Below are 23006 nucleotides of genomic sequence, written 5' to 3'. Positions count from 1 at the left end.
CATGTTTTGAAGTATGTTGTTATATTATATCAATGTATTCAAGTTTTCTTTTTTCTAATGTTTCTGCTCGTGTCAATTACTCATTTTCCTAATTTAGATCGTTTTAAATTTCACAAGGCTTTCTCCCGTAATAAGAAATTTCTCATTATTACAACCTATAAGAGTGAATCATATCCCAATCCAATTAAGTTATTCATCCTTTTCGACCAAAACACTTATTATCGTCTTGATAAGTATTTGTCTCTCCAACTAACTAATCAAACACGAGTCCCTCCTTAAGAGATTTCTCCTTTTGCTCCTCAATCCATAGGGTATTAAGTAATATCAAAAACAAGTTCCTACGCATTACTCAACCATTTGTAATCGATTTTTTTTCATTATATTCATTAAATACAGTCTTATTTTATGCTAACTTTGGAATACCAACTTTTCTTTTCCTTTTACGATCACTTATATATTGAAAAAAGTTTTTTTTTTTAATATATAAAAATAAAAATAAAATTTATAATGGACTACAAAATCAAATCTCCGAAAAATAGATGGTGGAGTATGCAACAACAAAAGAACTAGTGTCCCTAAAATAAAGAAAACAAAAAGAATGAACAAAAACAAGAAGAAAGAGAAGAAAAAAAACTGTTCTTTATCATCTTCCTCTTCCCAAAACATCTCAATTATCACTGAGAAGCGTATGAGAAGACAATCGGAGAAGCAGAAGCAGATAATCAGTTGAGAGAAGAAGAGTTTTTTGTTGTACAGAGAGATGTTGTTTCAAGTAGGAGGACAAGGGACTCGTCCTACTTTCTTTGAAATGGCTGCTGCACAACAGTTACCTTCTAGTCTTAGAGCTGCTTTAAGTTATTCCCTTGGTGTAAGTTGCTCTCTTTACTCATTTACCCAAATGGGTTTTCTAATTTCATATCAATTTATCCACTGTTTCAGTATTTTGTAAAAAAAAAATTGGGGTAGGGGAAATTGGGGGAGTGGATTGTACTGTGGTGAATCGAACCCTTACCGAGCCAATCAACTGAGATACTATGATTCCCATTTGTATTTATGATAAAAAGACAAAACACTATAGGTGATTTTTTCCTATTTGTTCTAGCCTTGGTGTGGATGGAGTTACCTGTTACATGTTGTTGGTTGGAGGTGACAGGTATCACGTGGAGTACTTTGGCGAATCAGGCATTTGCTTCTATTTCGTTTTCGATTATTATTTTTGATCCTACAATGGGAGAACCTAAAAAGCTGCTCTTTTTTCTCTGTCCTGTGGTTTAATACCGTCTAGCATTAGTTTATGTGTGTGCAAGCTAGGCAGAAACCATGGTTATAAAAATAAATAAATTAGTATTGGGATGAAATGGGTCCAAGTGGGGTGTAATGGGTATTGAGGATTTGTATGGTGGAATTCAACTAGTTTAGGATTGAGGGGTGGTTGTTTCTTACAATACAATTATTAGTGTTGCAATGAATGAGTCGTGATTAATATTAAGGATTTAGCATAATTCAACTAGTTTGAGATCGAGGCATAGTTATTACGATTGTAGCTGTGCAACTGTATTTAGTGGATTTGTCTTAAAAGATGATATATTAGTATTAGAATGAAACGGGTCCAAGTGGAATATAATGGGTATCGAGGATTTGTATAGTGGACTAATTTGGAATTGTGGGGTGGATTTGATTATTGTTTTAGCTGTACTATTAGAAGTGTCTTAAACGACAGATTATTAGTATAAACAACAACATACCCACTGTAATCCCACTGGGGTCAGGTAGGGTAGGATGTAAGCAGACCATACCCCTACCTTTGTGGTATAGGGAGGTTGTTCCTGAGGTCAAATTAGTATAAACATAAATTATTAGTATTAGAAAGAAACGGGTCCAGGAGGAGTGTACTGAGATATTGATGATTAATATAATGGAATTCAACTATTTGGAATTGAGGGGTGGATTTTATTGTTGTGTAGCTGTGCTTATTAGATGTGTCATAAAATACAATTATTAACATTGAAATGAAGTGGGTCAAAGTGGAGGGTAACTAATATTGAGGATCTAGGGTAATTCAACTGGTTTGAAAACAAAGTATAGTTGTTATAATTGTTGTAGAGTTGTGCTTAACAGATATATCTTAAAAGACAAATTACTAGTATTGGAATGAAACAACACACAATGGATATAGAGCATTTATATTTTGGACTCCAATTAGTTTGGAAAGGAGGCATCATTGTTGTTTGTTGCTGTTGTTATTGTTTAACTGTAGTTATGTGATGTGTGATGGCTAGTGTTAATCGCTGCTTGCTTGCTTGCAGGTTTTAGCTTTAAGAAGACCTTTCATCCACAAAATACTAGATTATGAGGATGAGTGCTTTGCTTTGCTTACGCTAGTTCTTGAAACACATAGCTTACGAACTACAGGTGCTTATTTATCTTTCCAAATACTCCTTCATACCATAAAGAATGACTGGTCGCTGTATGCGACTCAAATGATCTAAGTTTAGGCAGTACTCAGACGTTGTTCTGAATATTTTCTTTTTCTAACATAATGATTAGTAATGGACAAACTGTATAAAAATACTGAAGTCACATTTTTCATGTTAGAACTTATTTTTGAAATGCATAAAAAGACTGTAGTTTTTGACTCTTCCAAAGAGTAATGCTGAGTATCTGTTATTGGGTCTACGACTAGTATTTTCGTTTTCATCCATTCATGTGTGAATTCTCTGGTACTATTGCAGTTTCTGGTTAAAGGCTGAGCTAATTATTTGCTTTAGTTTTAGCAAATTCATTCCTTTTTTACTTTTTCTCAGATGGGTCTTTTGCTGAGTCTTTATATGGCCTGCGAAGAAGGGCAGTTAAGATAAAAGTTAAGGGTGACAACAAAGGTCCAGACGCCAGAGAAGAAATTAATCACACTGGGTTGGAGAAGCGCCAAAAAGTTCTTTCAGTTGTGTTTCTGGTAATCTCTTACACTTGAATACTCACTTATTGATCCCCAGGGAATTAAGCTGTTATACTTTCTATTGGCATATAAATATCTGATAGGACAGAAAGATCTTGGGAAACATAGGATCCAAAAGTAAACATACCGGATGACAAAAACATATTCCTAACTAATTTTTATTACCTAAATAGATTTTTCCCTCCACTATTCCCTATCTTTCGATAGGACTGCATTGGATTCCAAAGCTTTGAAGGTTTTTAGAAACAACTTCTTCCCATGTGATTTTAGGCCACCTCTTCCCTTTTAACACCTTCATTCACTACGGTTCCACACCTACGGACTTGTACTTCTTGAGGTTGACGTCCGGACATGAGCAAACCATATCAAGTGACCTCTCATTTTATCATTGATGTGTGCTACTTGGACCTTCTGCCAAATGTGGTCATTTTTAATCTTATCTAATCTTGTATTGACAGCACATCTATCATATGGGAACACTCATCTTGTCAATATGTTGGACCTGTATACTTAGACTTTCCCACACCTCCCAGCCTTGTAAACCTTCTAAGATTGAAATCCTAGAATCAATTTTCCCTACTACCTGTACATTTCTGTAAGTTTTTCAGTAGAAATGTTGAAGATGTTTCTAAATGTTGCATAGAAGATTTCTGACAGGTTTGATTTTTGTTATAAAATACAGTTGTTACTTGTTACCTTCGTTGCATAGAAATTGTCCCCTTGCCATCTGTTGCAGAAACCTACTGTACTCCCATCTTCGGGAACATATAATATAATGGAATAAAAAACCTGGAATTGGAAGTCATCTGGCTTCCTTTCTGATCTTCTAACTGTTTCCATGACTAAGGCTATATAGCATCTAGTATATGTGTAAAGCTGAGACTTCAAAAATGATTGCTTGAATCAAGTTTTGCCGTTAAGTTGTACTGCTTTTGCTAAATGCAATGACATAATGTTGATGTGCTTCTTTAGGTTATATTGCCATATCTCAGATCAAAACTGCATTCAATCTACAATAAAGAAAGAGAGGCTGCTCTTCAAGCTAGTTTATGGGGCACTGAGGATGAGAGATTTGGTGACACTGACTATTTTGATGGAGGTGGAAACTCCATAGTTTCAACAAGCAGTTCAGATACAGAAGAATCAGTTAGAGATCGTTTGAGAAAGAAAATCCGTAAGATTGTAGCTGCTTGCTACCCATGGATACATGCTGGAAATGAAGGTATATATAGAGTAGTTTCTGACTTGTGATTATGACTATGCTCCTGTTTTTTGTGTGTACTGTTCATTCTGTTTCACTATTTGAAATGAGATGAAGTAGGTAATCCTGCTCATTCTGGTCATGTATTAATCTCTCATGCCGCCTCTAAATGGCCTTACCACCTGTCCAATGTCAGGACGACCCAAACCTTCATGGTGAAACCAGAACAATTTCATCTGAAAATGTTGTCTCCCCTTTATCTGTTTTGAGTTCTCAGTCCTGTATAAAGTAATTTCTCATTAAAATATCGTACACATTATTTGCGAAGCCATCCTCTTTAGTGAAGATTTTAAGCAGGTCTTGATGTCATTGTTCACCTTCTTGTGTATTTTTCCTGCAGGTTTATCATTTGCTTACCAGCTACTGTATTTGCTGGATGCTACTGGATTTTACTCTCTAGGACTCCATGCTCTTGGCATTCATGTTTGTCGGGCTACAGGACAGGAGCTGGTATGTCTGCAGATAGTTTCATGTTAGTATCTGTCTAGGTCTGAAAGGTGTTATTAGTTGATATCAGAAATACAAAGCCTTTGGAGAAATTGTAATGCCTGGACTATTAAAAAATACATGTAAGGTACCCAGTGAATCAGAATAAATTTCAAGAAGTTTTAGGTACCCTAGCATGAAACTCTGAAAGATTAATGAACTAATGGTACAATGTTAGTTGACTCAATATGTTGATGCCTAATTTTACTGTGTCTGACCATCTAAATGTGTTACAAGCGTTGTGAAAACTCTGTATCTGAATAATCAATTGGATCATGTAATTTTCTGATGCATGAAAGTTACTTTCAGAAACCTGAACATTGTGGATAATTCAGTTGAGAACTATAGTTCTTTTCTGGTTTGATTATGATTCTCATGCTTACCTTATAAAAGAAAAAAGTACTCTTGAGGAAGCAGTGCTTTAAGGCACACCCTTCATATACCTTGAATCACTGGGTATAAGTTTCAATTTAGGTCTTTATTAAAAAGTTTCAATTTAGATTTGTATCTATCTCTCTTAACCAATTGAACTTATTTATTGGGTAATTCCTCTTTATAAATATATGTTATTTATGATTTTCCTTTATGTGATGTCAAGGTAGATGGATACTTCTTCTAGGATTTCTAAAATAAGAAGCCGTGAACGAGAGAGACTTCGTGGCCCCCCTTGGCTAAAGGTCTGTGTTCATCCTGTAAATCTCTTTTCTGTGTTTCTATTCTTATCCTCTTCCTTTTTATTTTCTTTTTTTTTGGGAAGGGGAAGGTATTTGGAGCAGCATGTTATATTAGTTGGGACTATATGTATCCCCTTTTTGCTTTTCTTTCTTGGTATTAATTTTACTTCTTAGTTGAGGTCCCCGGTACTTGTCCACAAAAAAATGGAGGTGCACTGTCTCTGTAGTGTTTCATACTTTCTCATGTAAAGTTACCTTCACAGCCAATATTCTGACCTTTATTCTTTGAATCCATTAACATTTCAGGCAGTACAAAGTGCTTTACTAAGTTGTGCATATGGAGTTCTTGACTATGCTCAAACTGGCCTAATAGCGGCAGTGTTTTTCTTTAAAGTAAGTGTTGTATAGCTCAAGTTCTGCTGCTTTTCTGAATTGTTCCCTAGAGATATTATTTTTCTTCTCCAGTTTTGTTGTGCTCATGTATCGATGCTATGATTATATTTCCTTTTCTGTTTTCAATGTACTCAGATGATGGAGTGGTGGTACCAGTCAGCAGAAGAAAGGATGTCAGCTCCGACTGTTTATCCACCCCCACCTCCTCCTCCACCTCCAAAGGTGAGTACATTTCCATTTGGGATGTAGAAGACTAGTCTTGCAATTTGCTGTTTTGAATATGTCCCACTTTTATTTGTTCATTGTTCTTATTGGGTGAGAAAATACATTTGGTACTTGGTTGTAAATAGATGTTTAGCTCTGGAAAGTGTCTTCTGATACATGTTTTTTGCCTTTTTCCATTCAACCATAATTCTGAAACTTTAATCTGTGGCCACTCATCTCTGACTTGTCATTTACTCCAATCCATTTAAGCAGCTAACAGGAGCTGGAGTCAAGGATCTAATATGAATACGAGTTATGTGTTATAATATATTGTGCATTCTGGATGGGAGAGCATTAAGATGATTGAACTTGGCCAATAAAGTCTCTTATCTTATATAAAAACTCTCTTGCTTTGGCATTGTTAATATAGTTTGTATTAATTAATACCAGTATCTGAGCCAATTACCAATTGGAAGCGGGCAAGATGGTGACAAATCATGATTTGTCTAAATCCTCAACTAGCAAATTAGCGTCAGCCTCCTTTGGAAAGTAACAACTTCGACAAACTATTTCCTGTCTTGGTGAAATGTGGATCTGGAGAAAGTTCTTTCCGTTTTGGTCTTAAACTAGTTTCATTATGCATAGATGAAGTAGTTTTTTCTCGTATTCCTGCTTAAATGCTTATGTATAATGTTTTTCATTTAAGCAGGTTGCGAAAGAGGGAATTCCACTACCTACAGACAGAACACTGTGTCCTTTGTGCTCACAAAAGCGTGCAAATCCCTCAGTGGTGGCAGTTTCAGGATTAGTCTTCTGCTATTCCTGCGTTTTCCGATATGTCTCTCAGGTGAAATTCTAGAATCAGTTGATAGAATTCGTCTGGGAAACTAAATCATTATCTCTATGTTAATTTGGTTTCTTTATAGTTAATATTGCAATGATTTCTTTCCCTGCTAATTGCAAACTGGAAAAAACTGCAAGGACTATGGATTTAAAATGTTATATGTTTAGATTGTATCATAGTCAAGGAGCTATTCCCATGACTACATACTACATTTTCCTTTTTGCTAGCTTTTAGTAGAATCGGGGAACTGATTCGTCTAGACTTATTATTAATTCCTTCTCTTTTCTTAAACGAATTCAACTTATATACTAGCATGAAGTAATTGTTACGCTATCAATGTACTTTAACTCGTTGTAGCAGGTTATGTGCCTTATTTTCTTGGTCTCTAATTCCACTTATTATGGACGGTTATCTTATTCTTTTACACTGTCAATACGTAGAGGTTAAACACTTCGTGAATATATTCGATGATTCTTTTACACTGTCAATTCATGCTCTATTTTCTTTCTATGCAGTATAAGCGATGCCCTGTGACATTGATGCCTGCAACTGTGGATCATATCAGAAGACTATTTCATGATGTTTAATTTTAATTTCTTCCCAGGATCAGAAGGGATGAATAATATAGGAAAATATGCTCTAAATTGAGATTATAAGTGACACATTTTTTACCTATGCCCAAATCATGGCATTAGTTGAGTGTATTCTACTTTTGCACAATTGTTGTAGTTCAAACTTTAGAATTCAAATAATCACAAAAAAATAATTTATTCGCATCTGGTGTTTACACTAAATTACTGTTCCTCGTTCTCGTTGGCCCTTGTATGGCATGAAGTATTTTACTGATGGAACCGTAGCTCGACTCAGTTTGAGTTGAAATTCGAGTAGTATTTGCCTTTCAGTGAAGTATATTTGTCTTGTATTTAGGTGTATTCTAGTTCTATTGACTAGACTTATACCAAATGCTATTTAGTTTATCTTTTCTTACTTCCCTTTAAAGCTTTTTATACGTAGTCTTTCCGTGAATGAGAAAGGTCATGGGAAAAAACACGGTTTCTCTCTGCGAGATCTGAAAGTGGAGAATGCATAGCAATTTATGAATACATAGGATTGAACATTACACAAATTTCCCTTGGTGATAGGCAACAAAAGACTTTTAAGACTTGTTGGATGGAGTGTGTAAAGTAATTAAGCTCTTTTTATCTTCATGAAGTGGAAATATTATTATGAGTCGTAGTCTTAGTTCGGAGTAGAATTGACCATTCAATCTTGTGACCCAATCGAGATCGAAATTGGAAAAAGAGATACAAATGGAGAGGAATAATCAATCGATGAGAGAACATGAAACTATTTTGTTTCAATAGAGGTACGAGAAATGGTTGGGGGCAATGAAGCAAGTGAAGTGGTTGGTTTTGGCGAATTGTTTCAACCATTACTGGATATGATTTCAAGAGCCAAACGAGAATGAATACCACACAAAAAAAGTCTTTACTGTTATCATGCATTACATGACTTGCACTTTTTAATCTTTTCAAAACTACTTGATATTGATATTCTCATATTATCTCTATTGACAATTTGACATTATTCGTTGTACTTTACTTGATATACAAGTTTATTCTTTTATACAAGGAGAGAGTAAATAAAAAGACATGTGAAATAAATTTTGATATTACATATATTTGACTTATATGTTAATAGTCTTTTTAATTGTGTGTTCATTTAAACATGATCACATAAAATCAAAAAAACATAGTATTACCTAATAATTAACGAAGTGAATAGAAAGTTATGAAACACATACGTCAACACGTCTGCATACACTTTATCATCTTCAAATTATACCATGTGACTACACTATAAATATGTTATTAATGTTGTGATAAATTAATCGAGGTACGGATAAATTGATTAAAAAAGAGTAATAGTAGAGAGTAATCACAATAGACTAGTGAACTACCCCCAATATAAACCCATAAACTCTCAAAACCCTCTAAACAATCCCACAGCTCTCAAAAAACTCCATCAATGGCCTCCAAAATCACCAAATCCATCTCTAGAACCCTCTACACTTATCGTTTATCTCCTCGTTTCCTCTCATCCGCTTCATCGCCGTCGATTACTCAACCGCCGCCACTTCCTGCCGTCGGATCTTCACCTCAGCCGTCATTTCTGCTTTCACACTCCCTTCTACCTACTAACCCTAATGGCCTCAAGCCGTTTAGCCTCAATACGGTACGGTTCCGAGTGAACCGGTCCGGTAGCTCACCTTACACTCCAGGAACCGGCGACCGAGCTCCGACTGAGATGGCACCACTGTTTCCGGGATGCGATTACGAGCACTGGCTCATTGTTATGGATAAGCCTGGTGGAGAAGGAGCTCATAAACAGCAAATGATTGATTGTTATGTCCAAACCCTTGCAAAAGTCCTCGGGAGGTGATAAAAACATTATCTTTTTAGTTAAAAAAAATTATTTGACAGCTTCTCAAATGGATACTCCATCGTGTTCATGTTCACAACCAATTATCTTTTTTAGTTGAGTATGTTAACAAACTTGGTTGACTTTCAGATAGTGTTAGTGTTGGTTTTCTTGTATGGGGAGAGTAAAGTGTGCCTAGATGGACTCATATGTGTTATTCTGTTGTTGTGATGCAGGAGTTATTGAGGATTTATATAACCTACCCTGACTAGTTTAGGATTAATGCGGAATAGTAGTAGCAGCAGTATACTTATTCATGTAGTCTCTTTTGCATGTGTAGTGAAGAGGAAGCAAAAAAGAAGATTTACAATGTCTCATGTGAGAGGTACTTTGGTTTCGGGTGTGAAGTTGATGAAGAGACTGCTAATAAAATGGAAGGTCTGTTGAAAATGCTTTGCTATCATTATTTTTCTTGCAATAGCCATCAGTTCATATTAAAGAATTGACTTGGAATGTTTGCTGCAATAGGTTTGCCAGGTGTTCTGTTTGTGCTGCCCGATTCCTATGTTGATCCTGAATACAAGGATTATGGAGGTAAACATTCTTTTAACAATTGTTTGCTCTTTGTTTGGCAGTAGATTCATGTTCCGTAAGGTATTAGGAGTATGACCCAATAACTAGAATCAAATAATGCATAAAAGAAGTCTACTCTTGCTAAAAGTTTCTTTAAATTGTCGCCTTTATCATTTATGCGCAACTCTGTCCAAAAAATAATCCAACCCTTAATTTGAATTGTAAACTCTATGGTTTGTGTCACCAATATGAACATTCAGAGGCAACAAAACTTAGATCAATGTTGGGTTCTTTGCAGAATATAGGAGTAGTATCTGGGGTTTCTTTTACATAATGAAGGTATCTTAGCAAGGTCAAAGAAGATCTTGGAGGGGGCATTGTGTGTAGAAAGACTAGAAGAACAAACTTTTGATTGGTCGGCTCTATGAGTTGCTTGGAGATATAGTCAGAATAATTGGTAGCGGAGAGAAATTTTTAAAGATGTCTACTAAGTCAAAATATAAAGAAATGTAATATTTTGAAGATTTCAGTACTTAAATATATAATTGTTTTTCGTAGAAAGTTGTCAATAATTTGTTGATATAGCCCAAAGCAGGAATAGGTCTAGTGAATTAGGAGAGGAGATATTATCAATGGGTAAAGGGTTGGTACATTGAGCATGAGGTTTCTAATCATATTCAGCAGTAAGTGCACTACCATGCAAGGTTTTTTAAATATGTGAATTCACAATGCTGTCGCATCTGCCTTAGCATACTCATCCGCTTTGTAGTTTGTAGAACATGCCTTAAGAAGGATGGATTTATCGGGTGGCTAGGAGGGAATATAGCCCCCCATTTCATAAGGGATATTGATTATTGCCAAGATACCTTATGTCCTTATCTTTAACCCATTCACATCTTGCCCCTTATTAGCTTTCCATGCTAAGCCGAAAACAATATCAAATTTTGCTCTAAACCGGTACAAATCATGTGTGTGTTACCATGTGCCTGTTTCTCTTGACTTTTCAGAAGAGGTTCTTTGTTTCCTACTAATGAACTGATAGTATATGCTTACCTAGAAGTGTTCTGATTTTGAAGCTTCTAAATTTTATGGATGCTTCCCTGTAATCATTGCTTTAAGGGTGTGGTTTTTCTTACTTTGATGAACTCATAACATAATGGTATATGTTTCAAAGCATTATTCAAGATCCTTGGGTGGTGCCTGAGCATACTGCTGACCTACTAAAATGTTGGATGAGAAGAGGGGGGAGTAAAACAAAGAAAAAATGGTGGAATCTAGTTCCATCTTGCATGTGGTGGTCAATTTGGAAGGAAAGAAACAATAGGTGCTTTAAGAATATTACTAATCCAATGCAGAAAGTTAAAGAAAACCGCATTAATACTCTATATTTTTGGTGTAAAGAAGAGGGTATATATGAAGTAGATCAGTTAGTAGATTTCCTAGGCTCTTTGTAATCATGACTACTTGGCCTTTGAATTTTTATTTATTTTTTGTTTGGTTGCCAGCATACCCTCATTGCTGATGAATACAACTTTACCATTCTCAAAAAAAAAAACATAATGAGTTCGATCAGGAATTTCTATCTGAAAAGAATGCTGTGTTGGATTGAGGCGAAGTTGTTATCCTTGTATTGTATTTTAAGTTCACTCTCAGTCTGTGAGTTAAATGGTTTCTTCAAGATCTCCTCTTACAATTGCGAAAAACACAGAGATTGTCTTACTGGAAAATAGCAAATCCCCCCTCCCCCACAAGAAAAAATAAACCAAGCCAAATTGGTTCATCAGAGAAATTGTTACGTATGTGACATGGCCCTCCTGATTTTGTCTTGTTACATTATTATTATTCATTTGGCTTAAGGGTTTAGATTCATGTTGGTAAATACTAGTTTTAACCCTTTATTAGCTCTTACTCCAATAACTTTGATGACTGATGTGTATGATTTTGCCAATGCAATGATCTTATATTATCCTTGCAGCTGAACTTTTTGTCAATGGGGAGATAGTTCAAAGATCGCCTGAACGACAGAGGAGAGTAGAGCCTGTCCCTCAGCGTAACGACAGAATAAGACCCAATAGATACAACAGGCGCAGAGATAACATGCGATGAATTATATCAATGCAAGGAAGATTCAGTGGGTTTGACTCGTATTGCACGGGTGTGTGGAAATTCATGTGTTAGAAACTTGATACTTTTGTTTCCAAGTCGGAACATGTCTTTAATCAAACTATGTGCCTGGATTTGCTTTATTTCTCATTTCAAACTAGTAGTCCTTCATCTTCTAAGTTATGAAGACCTGTCTTAAAATTTCCCAGATGTATATACTACTATGAGATAACTTTTAAAATCTAGTACGAGTGTCTGTGCTAATATGACATTTTGTCAGTGAAACCTTTCAGTCAAAAGGCTCTGCATTTTGTGACCAACGACTTGGTATAACTCCATTTTTAACTAGTTATTGTGCGGAGTTATCACCAAATTGAAACGGCAAGGGCATTCTTTGTGTATTAACTGGCCCAAGGTGAAAGTGGAGTTACTATGTTAGTTAATTATTTACGCAATTGCTGAGTCTAAGTTTGAAAGATCATAGGAAAGTTGTTTTCGTGTGACCTATTGCCCATGGGTTCATGTTCCTATTAGGGTAGGATGTCTATGTCACATTTTTTGGAGTGTGGTTCTTCCCAGAATCTGGCGTGAATGAAAAGACTTTGTGCACCGGGCTGGTCGAGATAATTCCAAGTACGAGTCACTGGAAGAAATGTACAGTATCTTAGCAGAACTTCGAGCAATATGCGAAATAAGGTCGAACAGAAATGGAGTTTTGATTGTTTGAAGCACTTAATATGTCTTAGCTGTACATGAAGGATGGTGTCAATATTAATCTAAATATGAACTTCTGCGTTAAGGGGATTCAAGATTTAGACGTTGTGTGTTCTGAATTGAAAATGTCAGATTTAGACGTTGTGTGTTCTGAATTGAAAATGTCAGTCCCTTTCCTTTCTCTATTCCACCGCCTTCTTTGCTTTGTTCCAAATAAGAGTTTCAAGGCAAAGTGGTTTGTTGCCTACTTTACCTACTTGATGACTTTCTCCATTCCATCACTTCTTTGCTTTGTTCCAATAGAGTCCCAAGGCAAAGTGGGAACGAATGCCTACTTTACCTACTTCATGAAAGGGAAGGAATGCCTACTTTACCTACTTGACAAAAGGGAATGCTTACTTTACCTACTTCACGAAAGGGAACAAATGCCTACTTTACCTACTTGTAGAGTCTAAAGGCAAAGTGGTTCTATGCCTACTTCATGAAAGGGAACGAATGCCTACTTTACCTACTTGACAAAAGGGAACGACAATGCTGAGACATTACGGGTTTTGAGGACAAGCATATATAGCACTACATATTAGCAAAGCACTTCAAGAATCAAGATCATTATAAAAGGAAAAAAGAACCCACAAGCACACTAGGCTGTTTTAAAATGTAAAGCTCTTTACAAATTTAATCTTGTTTTAACTGGCCAAGCACAAACTAATCTCCTCTTTCAAAGTCTACAAAGAAGGAAAAATCTTTAAAACGATACGACTTGTATGTCACTCTCATGGTACTGCTACTTCGCTGTCATTCACCCAGGAGTATTTAACCTTGCAAGGTTGTCCTTGCTGATTCACACGAAATTCCACATGCCCCATGCTACTCGGGTCAGACCATAAGCTAGTGATACTCTCGCCAAGAAATCTCTGACAAAATCCGCCTGATGTACTTAGCTGGAAACACTAAGAAGAAAATGATGTTTTGTAAACTTTCACATCAATTTAAGGTACAACAATGGCAGAAGATAAATATTCTCTGATACAATAACGAGGCAAATTCCTAAAACTTGCTCCCAGAAGCTTTACCTCTTCTTTCTATGGTAAGTAGGAGAGAAGAAATCATGTTGCTGTTATTCTTCAACATCCTCACTTGTCTGCTGCCCGTTCTCTGGATTTCTAGCGGCACTATGCTTTTTATGCTTCTTGTTCCTAGCTTTCTTGGCTTTCATACGGCGTTTTTTCTCATTTGCATCAACCCAAGCATAATCTGAAGGTATACGGAAAGGGTCAATCTCATCCTGGAAACTGTGGTTTCTACTGTCGCTAGATAGCTCATCACGGTTCCCCTTCATCCATGAAATCCATGATGTAGAGCCATCAGATTCCTTAGACTTAGCATCTTGGAAATTTGTAGGACTTGAAAGAGGGGTTGAAAACTCGTCCACTGGTTCGAGCTCTTCAAACTTTGTAAATGTAACAAGAACTCGAATTGTAGGAACAATAGGGATAGCAACCTGGAGTGCAGTAGACTCTTGTAAGTTACGAGGAAAACTTCATCATACAGTCACATAAGAACGCAGTTCAATTACTATCCATCAAATTCACAAGTATGAATGTCAACTGGAGTGAAGGAATAGTTTCCCATCACCAACTATGATACACGCAATAAGTACTAAAATTGAGATTCTCCGATAGATCTAACAAATCATATAATTAGGTTGCTACAAACCAAATTTAACTTCTTACAACATCCATCACCTTGAAACTTCTATCCCAAATTGCACTGGTTATAAGTTTCATGGATAGTCATTAATCACTTAACTTTCATTACACTAAAGTTGCCATACCTTTTTTTGACAACTGTGGTCTTAGGACAAACATGCACAACTCAATTAATTTCACGGGGTATCTGTTGCCTTCCACCAACACAAGTATCACGTAACTTTGTCCACCAAGACTTAGACAAATGGGAAGAAATCATCTATTGTTTTTGTCTCCACTAGAATTTCAATCAGAGACCTCACGGTTCTCAACCCACTTCACCACTAGGTCACACCCATGAGTCACTGTATTATTTTTTGTAATAAAAAAATGAGTCGACTTCATCTAAGTACCACGAAAGTCACTAAACCATTCTCTGTAACAAAAAAGTCACTCCACTCTACCTAAGTATCACGTAAAGTCATTAGAACTAGGAGGAAACAAACAGACACATTCTATATCATACTTGGGCAAAGTTGAATATCTTTTTAGCAACAAAAAGGACAGTTTCTTTCCATGATACTTGGCAAAGTTCTTTTGTTACAAAAAATAGTTTAATGACTTTGGTGCAATAATATAAAAGTTGAGTGGCCATTTGTGAAATTATCCCTAAATTGCATAGTGACTTATATATTCTGTTTTTGATATTGCAATGATAATTATTTAAGCTTATAAGATTAAGTCCATATAATAATTTGAAACTTACTTTGCCATATAGACGATTTACAAGACAAGACATAAACTATTTCTGATCCCTATAATAAAATGTTGGATATCTGATGATAATATTAATCAACTGACAAATACTTAGAGCATCCACTACACACAATTACAACCATAAGAGAGAAATCTTCACTTCCATTATTCAGCAAAAAGTCAAACATATCCGGTTTAGCCATTTTTAAGCATCTTATCAGGTCAAGAGTTACAGATTATCAATAGATTTCCACATTATCAGGCAATACCTTCTTTCTTACAGGTGATAAGTAAAATAGTTCTGTAAAAGCAGCAGCAGGAAACACATAATATAATCACAACAAGAGTCACAAAGAGCTGGTTTTTTATGCAGAGGCACGAAAAACTCTTAACATGACATATGCTCAGGATTATTACCTCGACAGAACTCTTTGCCATTCTACATTAAATTTGAACATAGATCTTTTGGTAGGTTTTGGGAGTTATTAGGTTGTATTTGCTGCAAGCACAGATGAGCAGCGAGAAACAATGCTATATTAGGTTACAGGAACTTTGTTTTTAAAATAATGGCAGCTTATGGGAACTTACCTAATAACACATTTCCATCACATCAGGAAAACTTAACAATTTATAAAGGACAGGTCTCTCTTAGTAGTTAGTAGTCACTAAACCATGATAAAATATATCTACAGAGTACCACTATCAGATGAATATGTTGGAAGGTCCGTCAAATAACGATTGACAATGGCAACATGATCCTCAATTTCCCTGCTAGATTCAACTGTCTCAACTTGGACATCATCATACACCCCAGACAGCTGAATCATGTAACTGATTGTCATTCTTTTGAAGTAAATGCATCAGCCATCTGTTGGTTCATGATATGAATGTCACTGCATGACTTGGATATCATGAACCCCAGGCACAATTGCATTTATGAGGTGATATAGTAGTATCAATGAAATCTTTTACTTGATTAAAAACGAACCCCCCCACACACACACACCACCTTCAGCATTTAAGTATAAGCCATGTAGAGAAGGGAAATGACAGAGCAAAACTACTGAAGAAAGCACAAGAACGATGAGAAGAAAAATGGAAAAAGAATAACAAGATAGATCCTAGAGAGAGACAGAGTATCAAGTACCTTGACAGGAAATGTGCCAGGAGGTAATTTCGTAGTTAAAAGCTCCCTTAATCTTCTGACAGCTTTAACCTTGTTGGCTAGAATGTCAAGCAATGGCAATAGTTCTTCTGTTTTCAGTGGGAAGTCTGGCGTCAACCACAAAACAGGTCTTAATCCTTTTTTATACTCACTTTCGGTCTTAGGCTCACCTATGGTTCCTTTCTTCTTTTTCTTCTTGCTGCTCTTATCTTTGCTCCTTTTACCATCCCCAGAATCCTCCCGAGGAACTTCAGATGATGATGCATGATTGTCATTTGGTCTCAGCTTGCTATCCTCTGGGGCCAGCTTTGAGAACTTCTTTGCAAGCTTTGAGTCCTCTGAATCATCACTAGTGTCTTTAGGGCCTTTTTTGCTCCAACCAAACCAACTTTTCTTCTCCTTTGTAACACCATTGGATTCACAACTCTGAAATGAACCTCCATCAGAGTTTCCATGGAAATCGTGAACTTCAGGCTCTTCATACTCACCAGGTCCATCTGAATTGCCCATCCGAAGTGCAGAGTCTAACTGCATTCTTTCTTCAGCTGTTAATGCATCATCATAATCATCATCACCACCATTCACTACTTTCTCATCATCATTCACTGTAAAGAGCTCCTCATCAGTTATAGCACCAGGAACGCGCCTTGATTTTACACTGACCATGACATTAAGCATATCATACACCTTTGCCTTCCAGGTACCAACCATCTCAGACCTCTCCTGTCTCCTCCAATTTAAGTGGGGAATAAGCTCCGCCTGGGTGACATCAATTCCTGGTCTATACATATTTGTTTGGGACATCAAAGCCACTTCACGAGCAACCTCAGCTTCTGATGGTTGCACACCAGCTCCCTCTAACGCATTTGTAATCTCTTTCTCCTTATGAGCAAGCACAATCAAAGAACCAGGACTCAAAGATCTGTTCCCATCTTCTGATGAATACCCTTCTCCAAGAAAGAGGAAAGTTTGATCTGAACGTTGAATGCGGAACCCATCAAATCCTGCAAGAGTCATATCTGCACGAAGATTAGAACCCCGTTTCCAAATCCGGTAAGTGTCTGACGGAGCAATCCGTCCAATGAATGGTATTACCGAGCTCTCAAAGTGAAAGGTTATCTCCATGTAGAAATCACGAATCCGACCAGCTGAGGCAACAATCCTAGGAAGTCTGCGGCACCACTTGGCCCAGGCAAGGGGCTGATAATGCCTAGCAATAATCATAGCAATATTCTCCTCCTTGGTACACACTGCTTCCTGGAGAGCACTCCATCCATTCTCATTCTGAAGACTCCAATCAGCACCTGCAGCCATTAAAATCTCAGCCGAGACAGGATCCCTCATCCGAACAGCAAGGTGCAATGGGGTTTCACGGCCAGGAACATCCCGCCTATCAATTACTGCAGAAACAGAATCTGCATTAAGCTCAGCAGCCAGAGACTCCGTCTCAGTGTTCACTTCACCAGCCTTGGACAGTTGAGGAAGGTCAGCAACTATTCTTTTCAATGTAGCATAGTCTCGCTTAGCCACAGCCAAATGAGCTGAACTGTGAACGTACTTGGACCAATCTTCCATTGGTTTCTCTTCAACTCTACCCTCTTCCTTTCCAAAGTACTAGGAATAAGCTAGAATTCACCCATCTATCACCTCAAATCATATATGACTTTCTGTCACTGACCTTCAATTAAATCAGTTATCTTCTTAAATCTTGCTCAGATTGAAAGTAAGGATTACCCAAGATCAAAGAATTGATTTTTTCTTGGATTTTCCCTATAGATGTCGGCTTGAGCTCCCACGTACTTCACCAATTACATCAGTGCAAAATTTGCTGAAACACAAACACCATTATTCCCTGAACTCCAGTAACACTAAGCTCAAATCTGAAAAAAGGAAAAAAAATAAATTCTTCTCCCTCCCCAAGAAAAACAACAACATACCCAGTATAGTCCTACAAAGTGGGGTCCGAGGTGGGTAGAGTGTATACAGCACACCTTACCCGGTTACCCCTACCTCAGGGTAGAGAGATTGTTTCCCATAAACACTCTACTCAAGAAAAACAGTCCACCCCACGAAAAATAAGATTATTACTACTTCAAACACACATCTAAATTCTCTTTAACCATAATTTTTCTCAAATCTAAAAAAACATAACAATTATAGTACACTTTTTATGCAGTTTCTAAGTACAGATTCTATTTCCAAAAACTCAATTGACAAAGGGACATTACATACTCATCGATCTAACTCCACTTTACTGCTTCAATCTTTGTAACACAATTCAACATAAAAATACCCAAATCAATACATACAACCCATAAACACAAAAATACACACAAAACCCACAAACAAAAACTAAAACTTTACAGCAAACCCAAATTAATATTTGCAACCTATAAACACAAATTATACACAAAACTCACAAATAAAAACCAACACTTTACAGCAAAACCCAAATCAATACATACAACCTATAAACACAAATTATACACAAAACTCACAAATAAAAACCAACACTTTACCTCAAAAATTCGATTACAGCAAAAAAGGGGTTTGTGCTGACGGATTTCCAAGATTTATTGAGGGGGTAAAAGCGGGATTTTTTTTTGTTGTAGAGAGAGAAAGTACTAAAAATTTCTACAATTTCTGCCTCAAATAGCAAAAGGGTTTTACTTTCTCTCTCTAGAAATTGATATGTATGTATAGATTTCTGCAATTTCTGGTTTGCTGCTATACCTTACTGGCTTTTGTGTACTGTAGTTTTGCTGTTTCTGTACAACGATTTAACTGTTTGCCCCTCGATTTTGCACTAAATTACTGAATTGCCTTTTGCTAGTTTCACTGTAAAGCGCGTGGATTACTTTTTGCTGGACCCAGCGTGCCAATGACTCTATGAGGGTATTTTTGGAAGAATAAATTTAAATAGCCGCCCACTCAATGCTTATAAAAAAAAAAAATCGACGAATGTATAATAAATAAACAAGATATGATATTCAATATATAATGTGTGTATATTGATTAAAAATATAAATAATGAATTTATACCAAATTGTCAAGTTTTGTTAAATTCGTAATAAATATGTTAATTTATACCAAAAGTGATCTTATTTTTATTGGGTCCGATAAAGATTAAAAATCTTAAGCGAATTAGAGAGTTTTGTAAGGCTCATTAAAGAGTAAACACTTATTATTATGATCTTTCCATTTTTAAAACTTGAACATTTAAACTCAAATTCTTATTCTAATTAAGATTACTTTTATATAGATAGTGAGAACAATTTCAATTATTATAGCCACATCTTTATGGCCAAATTTTGAATTTTCTTTTACCTTATTGAATATAAAAATTCTTTTTTAGTCTAACCTAAATACTGAATCTACTGATTAAGTCATTGGATCCTTTTTAAAGGAATTATTTAAGAGTAACTAATTTCCAATAATGTCAATGTTTCTCCATTTTGAAAAAATATAATTTAATAAATAAATTAGGTGAGACATTAATTAAATAAGTAAACCTTAAGGAGCCAACTAAGCTCTCACATGAATCTAGTCATTAAAGTTGTGTATTTGGCACATTTATTTATTTATTTGGCAAATTCCAAATGAATATTTTCCTCTCTTTTTACCCCCAACAAATTATAATTAATTATACTTGATAAAGTGCTTTCAATGAAAGATAATTATGTATTTAATGCTTGATTTGAAATGTTTGATTAAGAATGAAGAGATATTATCATCCACTAGAAACAAATTTAGAGAATCGATTATAACTTTACGTGAATCGGGTAGCTTTTATAAATTATAATTGTAGTATTATCTTGAAGTCGCTAAGAAAATCATAAACTTCAAAATCCTGAACGGTATTTATCATCCACTAGGTAGGGATAGGGATCTAGAGGGTCAGTGGCGAATTTAGGTGCAAAAAATAGGGCACCCAAACCCATGGTCTCCTCGTAAAATTAGATATTTTATGTATATATTTTCTAACATTTGTATAATATTATATTCTTGCACCCGTACTATAAAAAGTCTAGTTGGTCCACATAGTTAAATGTTGAGCTTTTTGACTTTGAGGACTGAAGATCAATTCCCACTTAATACATTTTTTTTGGTGCACCCATATTCGAAAAATCCTAGATTTGCCTCTGTAGAGGGTCAGTAACAACGTCATGTGAATTGAGTAATTTTTACTCATACATTAATTATAATTATATAATTAACTTGATGACGATATAAAAACTTAGTAAACTTCAAATTGAGAATCTGACTCTAATTAGTAACCACCATAACCTTCAACGGTAATTATAATTATTGTTTAGTGTTATTACTGTAACTATATTATTTCGTGGGCATCAATTTGTGTAACCTAATTTGTTCATGTATGATGTTTATCAAAAGAAAGAAAAGATATTCAAGCATGTCATAGTATTTATATATGTGATTATAACTTATAATAGTATATCATTAAGAAAGCAACAATCATATACAATATTCAGAACGCCAAAGATAAAAACATCAACAACCCTAGAATGAAAAATTTTCATCTATTTTTTTTTTTTTGGTTTTCCACCCGGTGTCCGGAGCCCACATTGGAGGTTCGACTAAATTCAGATCGCGCTCTGCAGGGCCCATTCAGGAATGGCGCTCCCAACAGGATTTTCTCCATACCCAGAGCTCAACTAAATTTCATCTATTTGTTATCTTCTCCTCTATCACTCTATGGGGTCAACATTATGAAGTTAGCTAGGTTCAATTTTGACTATATATCTATATGAAGAAGTTTAAAATTAAATTATTCTTAAATAAAGATATATCTTTTCATTATTATGATCAAATTTTTATCTCTTTTATCAAGGTGTTATAATTTTATAATACAAATAATAACATATTCAGTATAACTCAATAAAGTTTGAAGTGGATATTGTAGGTAGAAAATTTGTTTATGATAGACCCTCGACTCATAAAATTATGAATTTATTTTAATGTTTTTTTTAGTGTATAAATAATTTGTGCACGTGTGTTTCACACGTGACATAGTTGGGACAAAATTGATAAATTTTTGGTTGAAGAACCAATCAAGTTGGTTCTCAAAGGTTAGTTTGTATTATATTGTGGGCCTTTTTACCCCACAAAAAAAAGCTAATGTCTGGTACATTTTGTTCTGGATTTTGTGAGACCTTATGGGCTTATTTTGAGGCCCATATGTCTGCCAGCTCACTTCTCTTTCCTGGCCCACTTTTGCTTTTTCACGACAGGTAAATACTTACTTGCACTAGATGTTTATATAGTAAGAATACGTATCATTTAATCATAGTGAAGGGACAAACTCTTGTATCCATAACACATTTCATTCATTTATATGATGTAAATATCGAGATGAGTAGGTAAGGATTACGCTGCAAAAATACTGGTGATTCCCTTCCATCTCTCTCTCTCACACACTTAGAGACAAAGACACATTGAATCAAATATAGTTATCCGGCACAATTTCGTTAAAAGAATTTAATTTATATGTATATAAAATAAGTACTCTCGAAGTTTTCTTTTGATGTATGTATATACCTTAAAATTGCAATACCTACACAAAATCTTGTGTACGTCACAAAACTCACTCACACGAGCCACATAGGTTCAACCGCTCAAGCAACATGGATCAATACACCAATTTACGAATTCAACAGAATGTAGTAGTTTTAGCCAATACATTTGGTTTTAAAAAAAAATCCACTTTTATATATATGCTTATCTATTCGGAACTCAATCGTTATCCTATCCAAGAATCAAGAATCCATAAACGTAAAACTTATAGTCCATCTCTAATTGTTCAAAGGTGAATCAGCTGAACACTTATTTTTTGAAAGATTATACTAAAATTTTAAATTTTAAATTATATTTTAGTAAAATTTTTGATTGACAAATAGAGAGGCACAAAATAGGACATGCACAGAGAAGCACATGCAATGCTGCTAGGTATGATTGGTCCCCTCTAGCATGTGAAAATGTTCTTAATGGACAGTGTTGGAAGCTTTTTTAATTGGCTCTTTCAAAGTACAAACCGTAACAACACAATTTTAAATATGATCTAAAATATCTTATTATTATTATTATTATTATTATTTTAAATCCTTATCAAGAGAAGGATAAAATAGTCATTTGAAAATGTTACAATTCATGATATTAAGTGTCAACCAAACCCTCTTAAATTCGTTAGGGGGTTATTGAGTTTATTAGTATTATAGGAAACTTTATTTGTTGATGAAGCAAACCCACTTAAATTCATCCATCTTTTGAACTAAAGAATTATCGAATAAGGTTTGCGCATGTTTTATCCTTTACAAATCTCACTTGTGAAATTGCACAAAAAGTATGTTGTTGGGACATTGGATTTCCGATGATCTATCGGAAACAACCCTTCTATCCCGCAAAGGTAACAGTAAAGTCTCCCTACATTTTGTCCTCTCTAAGCCTCACCTGTGAAATAATACTAAACATGTTATTGGGACATTGGATTTATCAGCATTATTACATTATAGGTAACTTTATTTGTTGGAGAAGTGATTAATAATAACTTCGATCATCCTCCGATAGTGATCTCTCCTGTCAATTTCCCCCTTTGCCCCCACAGCCTATCTTTAAAGACTATAGGAACAATGGCTAATTTCAAAGAAAAGATAAGGCAAGAATTATACCTTTTAGACTATTGTATTGTCCAAATTAGAACAAATATACTGTATATTACTACATGGACATATTTCATTCAATGTTTAAAAG

At 35.4% G+C, this 23006-nt stretch overlaps 3 protein-coding genes across 5 annotated transcripts; 2 read left to right on the top strand and 1 right to left on the bottom strand.

Annotated features, from left to right (window-relative positions):
• Positions 1-589: 589 nt before the first annotated feature.
• Positions 590-7594, top strand: LOC125869064 (peroxisome biogenesis protein 12). Its single transcript, XM_049549626.1, has 10 exons — positions 590-868; positions 2307-2412; positions 2805-2953; positions 3929-4178; positions 4558-4667; positions 5306-5380; positions 5684-5770; positions 5906-5992; positions 6684-6821; positions 7334-7594. Exons 1-10 carry the CDS (start codon positions 761-763, stop codon positions 7403-7405), a joined length of 1182 nt encoding a protein of 393 aa, XP_049405583.1. The 5' UTR covers positions 590-760; the 3' UTR covers positions 7406-7594.
• A 1204-nt stretch (positions 7595-8798) lies between these two features.
• Positions 8799-12155, top strand: LOC125868234 (multiple organellar RNA editing factor 2, chloroplastic-like). Its single transcript, XM_049548864.1, has 4 exons — positions 8799-9256; positions 9580-9677; positions 9768-9833; positions 11788-12155. Exons 1-4 carry the CDS (start codon positions 8847-8849, stop codon positions 11916-11918), a joined length of 705 nt encoding a protein of 234 aa, XP_049404821.1. The 5' UTR covers positions 8799-8846; the 3' UTR covers positions 11919-12155.
• A 1066-nt stretch (positions 12156-13221) lies between these two features.
• On the bottom strand, positions 13222-18980 carry LOC125866819 (uncharacterized). 3 transcript variants are annotated; one of them, XM_049547179.1, is made up of 4 exons: positions 18758-18980; positions 16221-18118; positions 13703-14130; positions 13222-13579 (listed from the first exon to the last, which is right to left on the bottom strand). In XM_049547179.1, exons 2-3 carry the CDS (start codon positions 17811-17813, stop codon positions 13747-13749), a joined length of 1977 nt encoding a protein of 658 aa, XP_049403136.1. In that variant the 5' UTR covers positions 17814-18118; positions 18758-18980; the 3' UTR covers positions 13222-13579; positions 13703-13746. The 3 variants fall into 3 exon arrangements, with proteins under 3 accessions (XP_049403136.1, XP_049403138.1, XP_049403137.1); XM_049547181.1 differs by having other exon boundaries at positions 13222-13570; XM_049547180.1 differs by having other exon boundaries at positions 16221-18066; positions 18758-18968.
• Between the last annotated feature and the right edge of the window lie 4026 nt (positions 18981-23006).

Source organism: Solanum stenotomum, chromosome 6 (assembly GCF_019186545.1).
Source record: "Solanum stenotomum isolate F172 chromosome 6, ASM1918654v1, whole genome shotgun sequence".
Lineage (NCBI taxonomy): Eukaryota > Viridiplantae > Streptophyta > Magnoliopsida > Solanales > Solanaceae > Solanum > Solanum stenotomum.
Note: the sequence above shows the minus strand (reverse complement) of the source record. Positions and strands in the feature narration are given on the sequence as shown.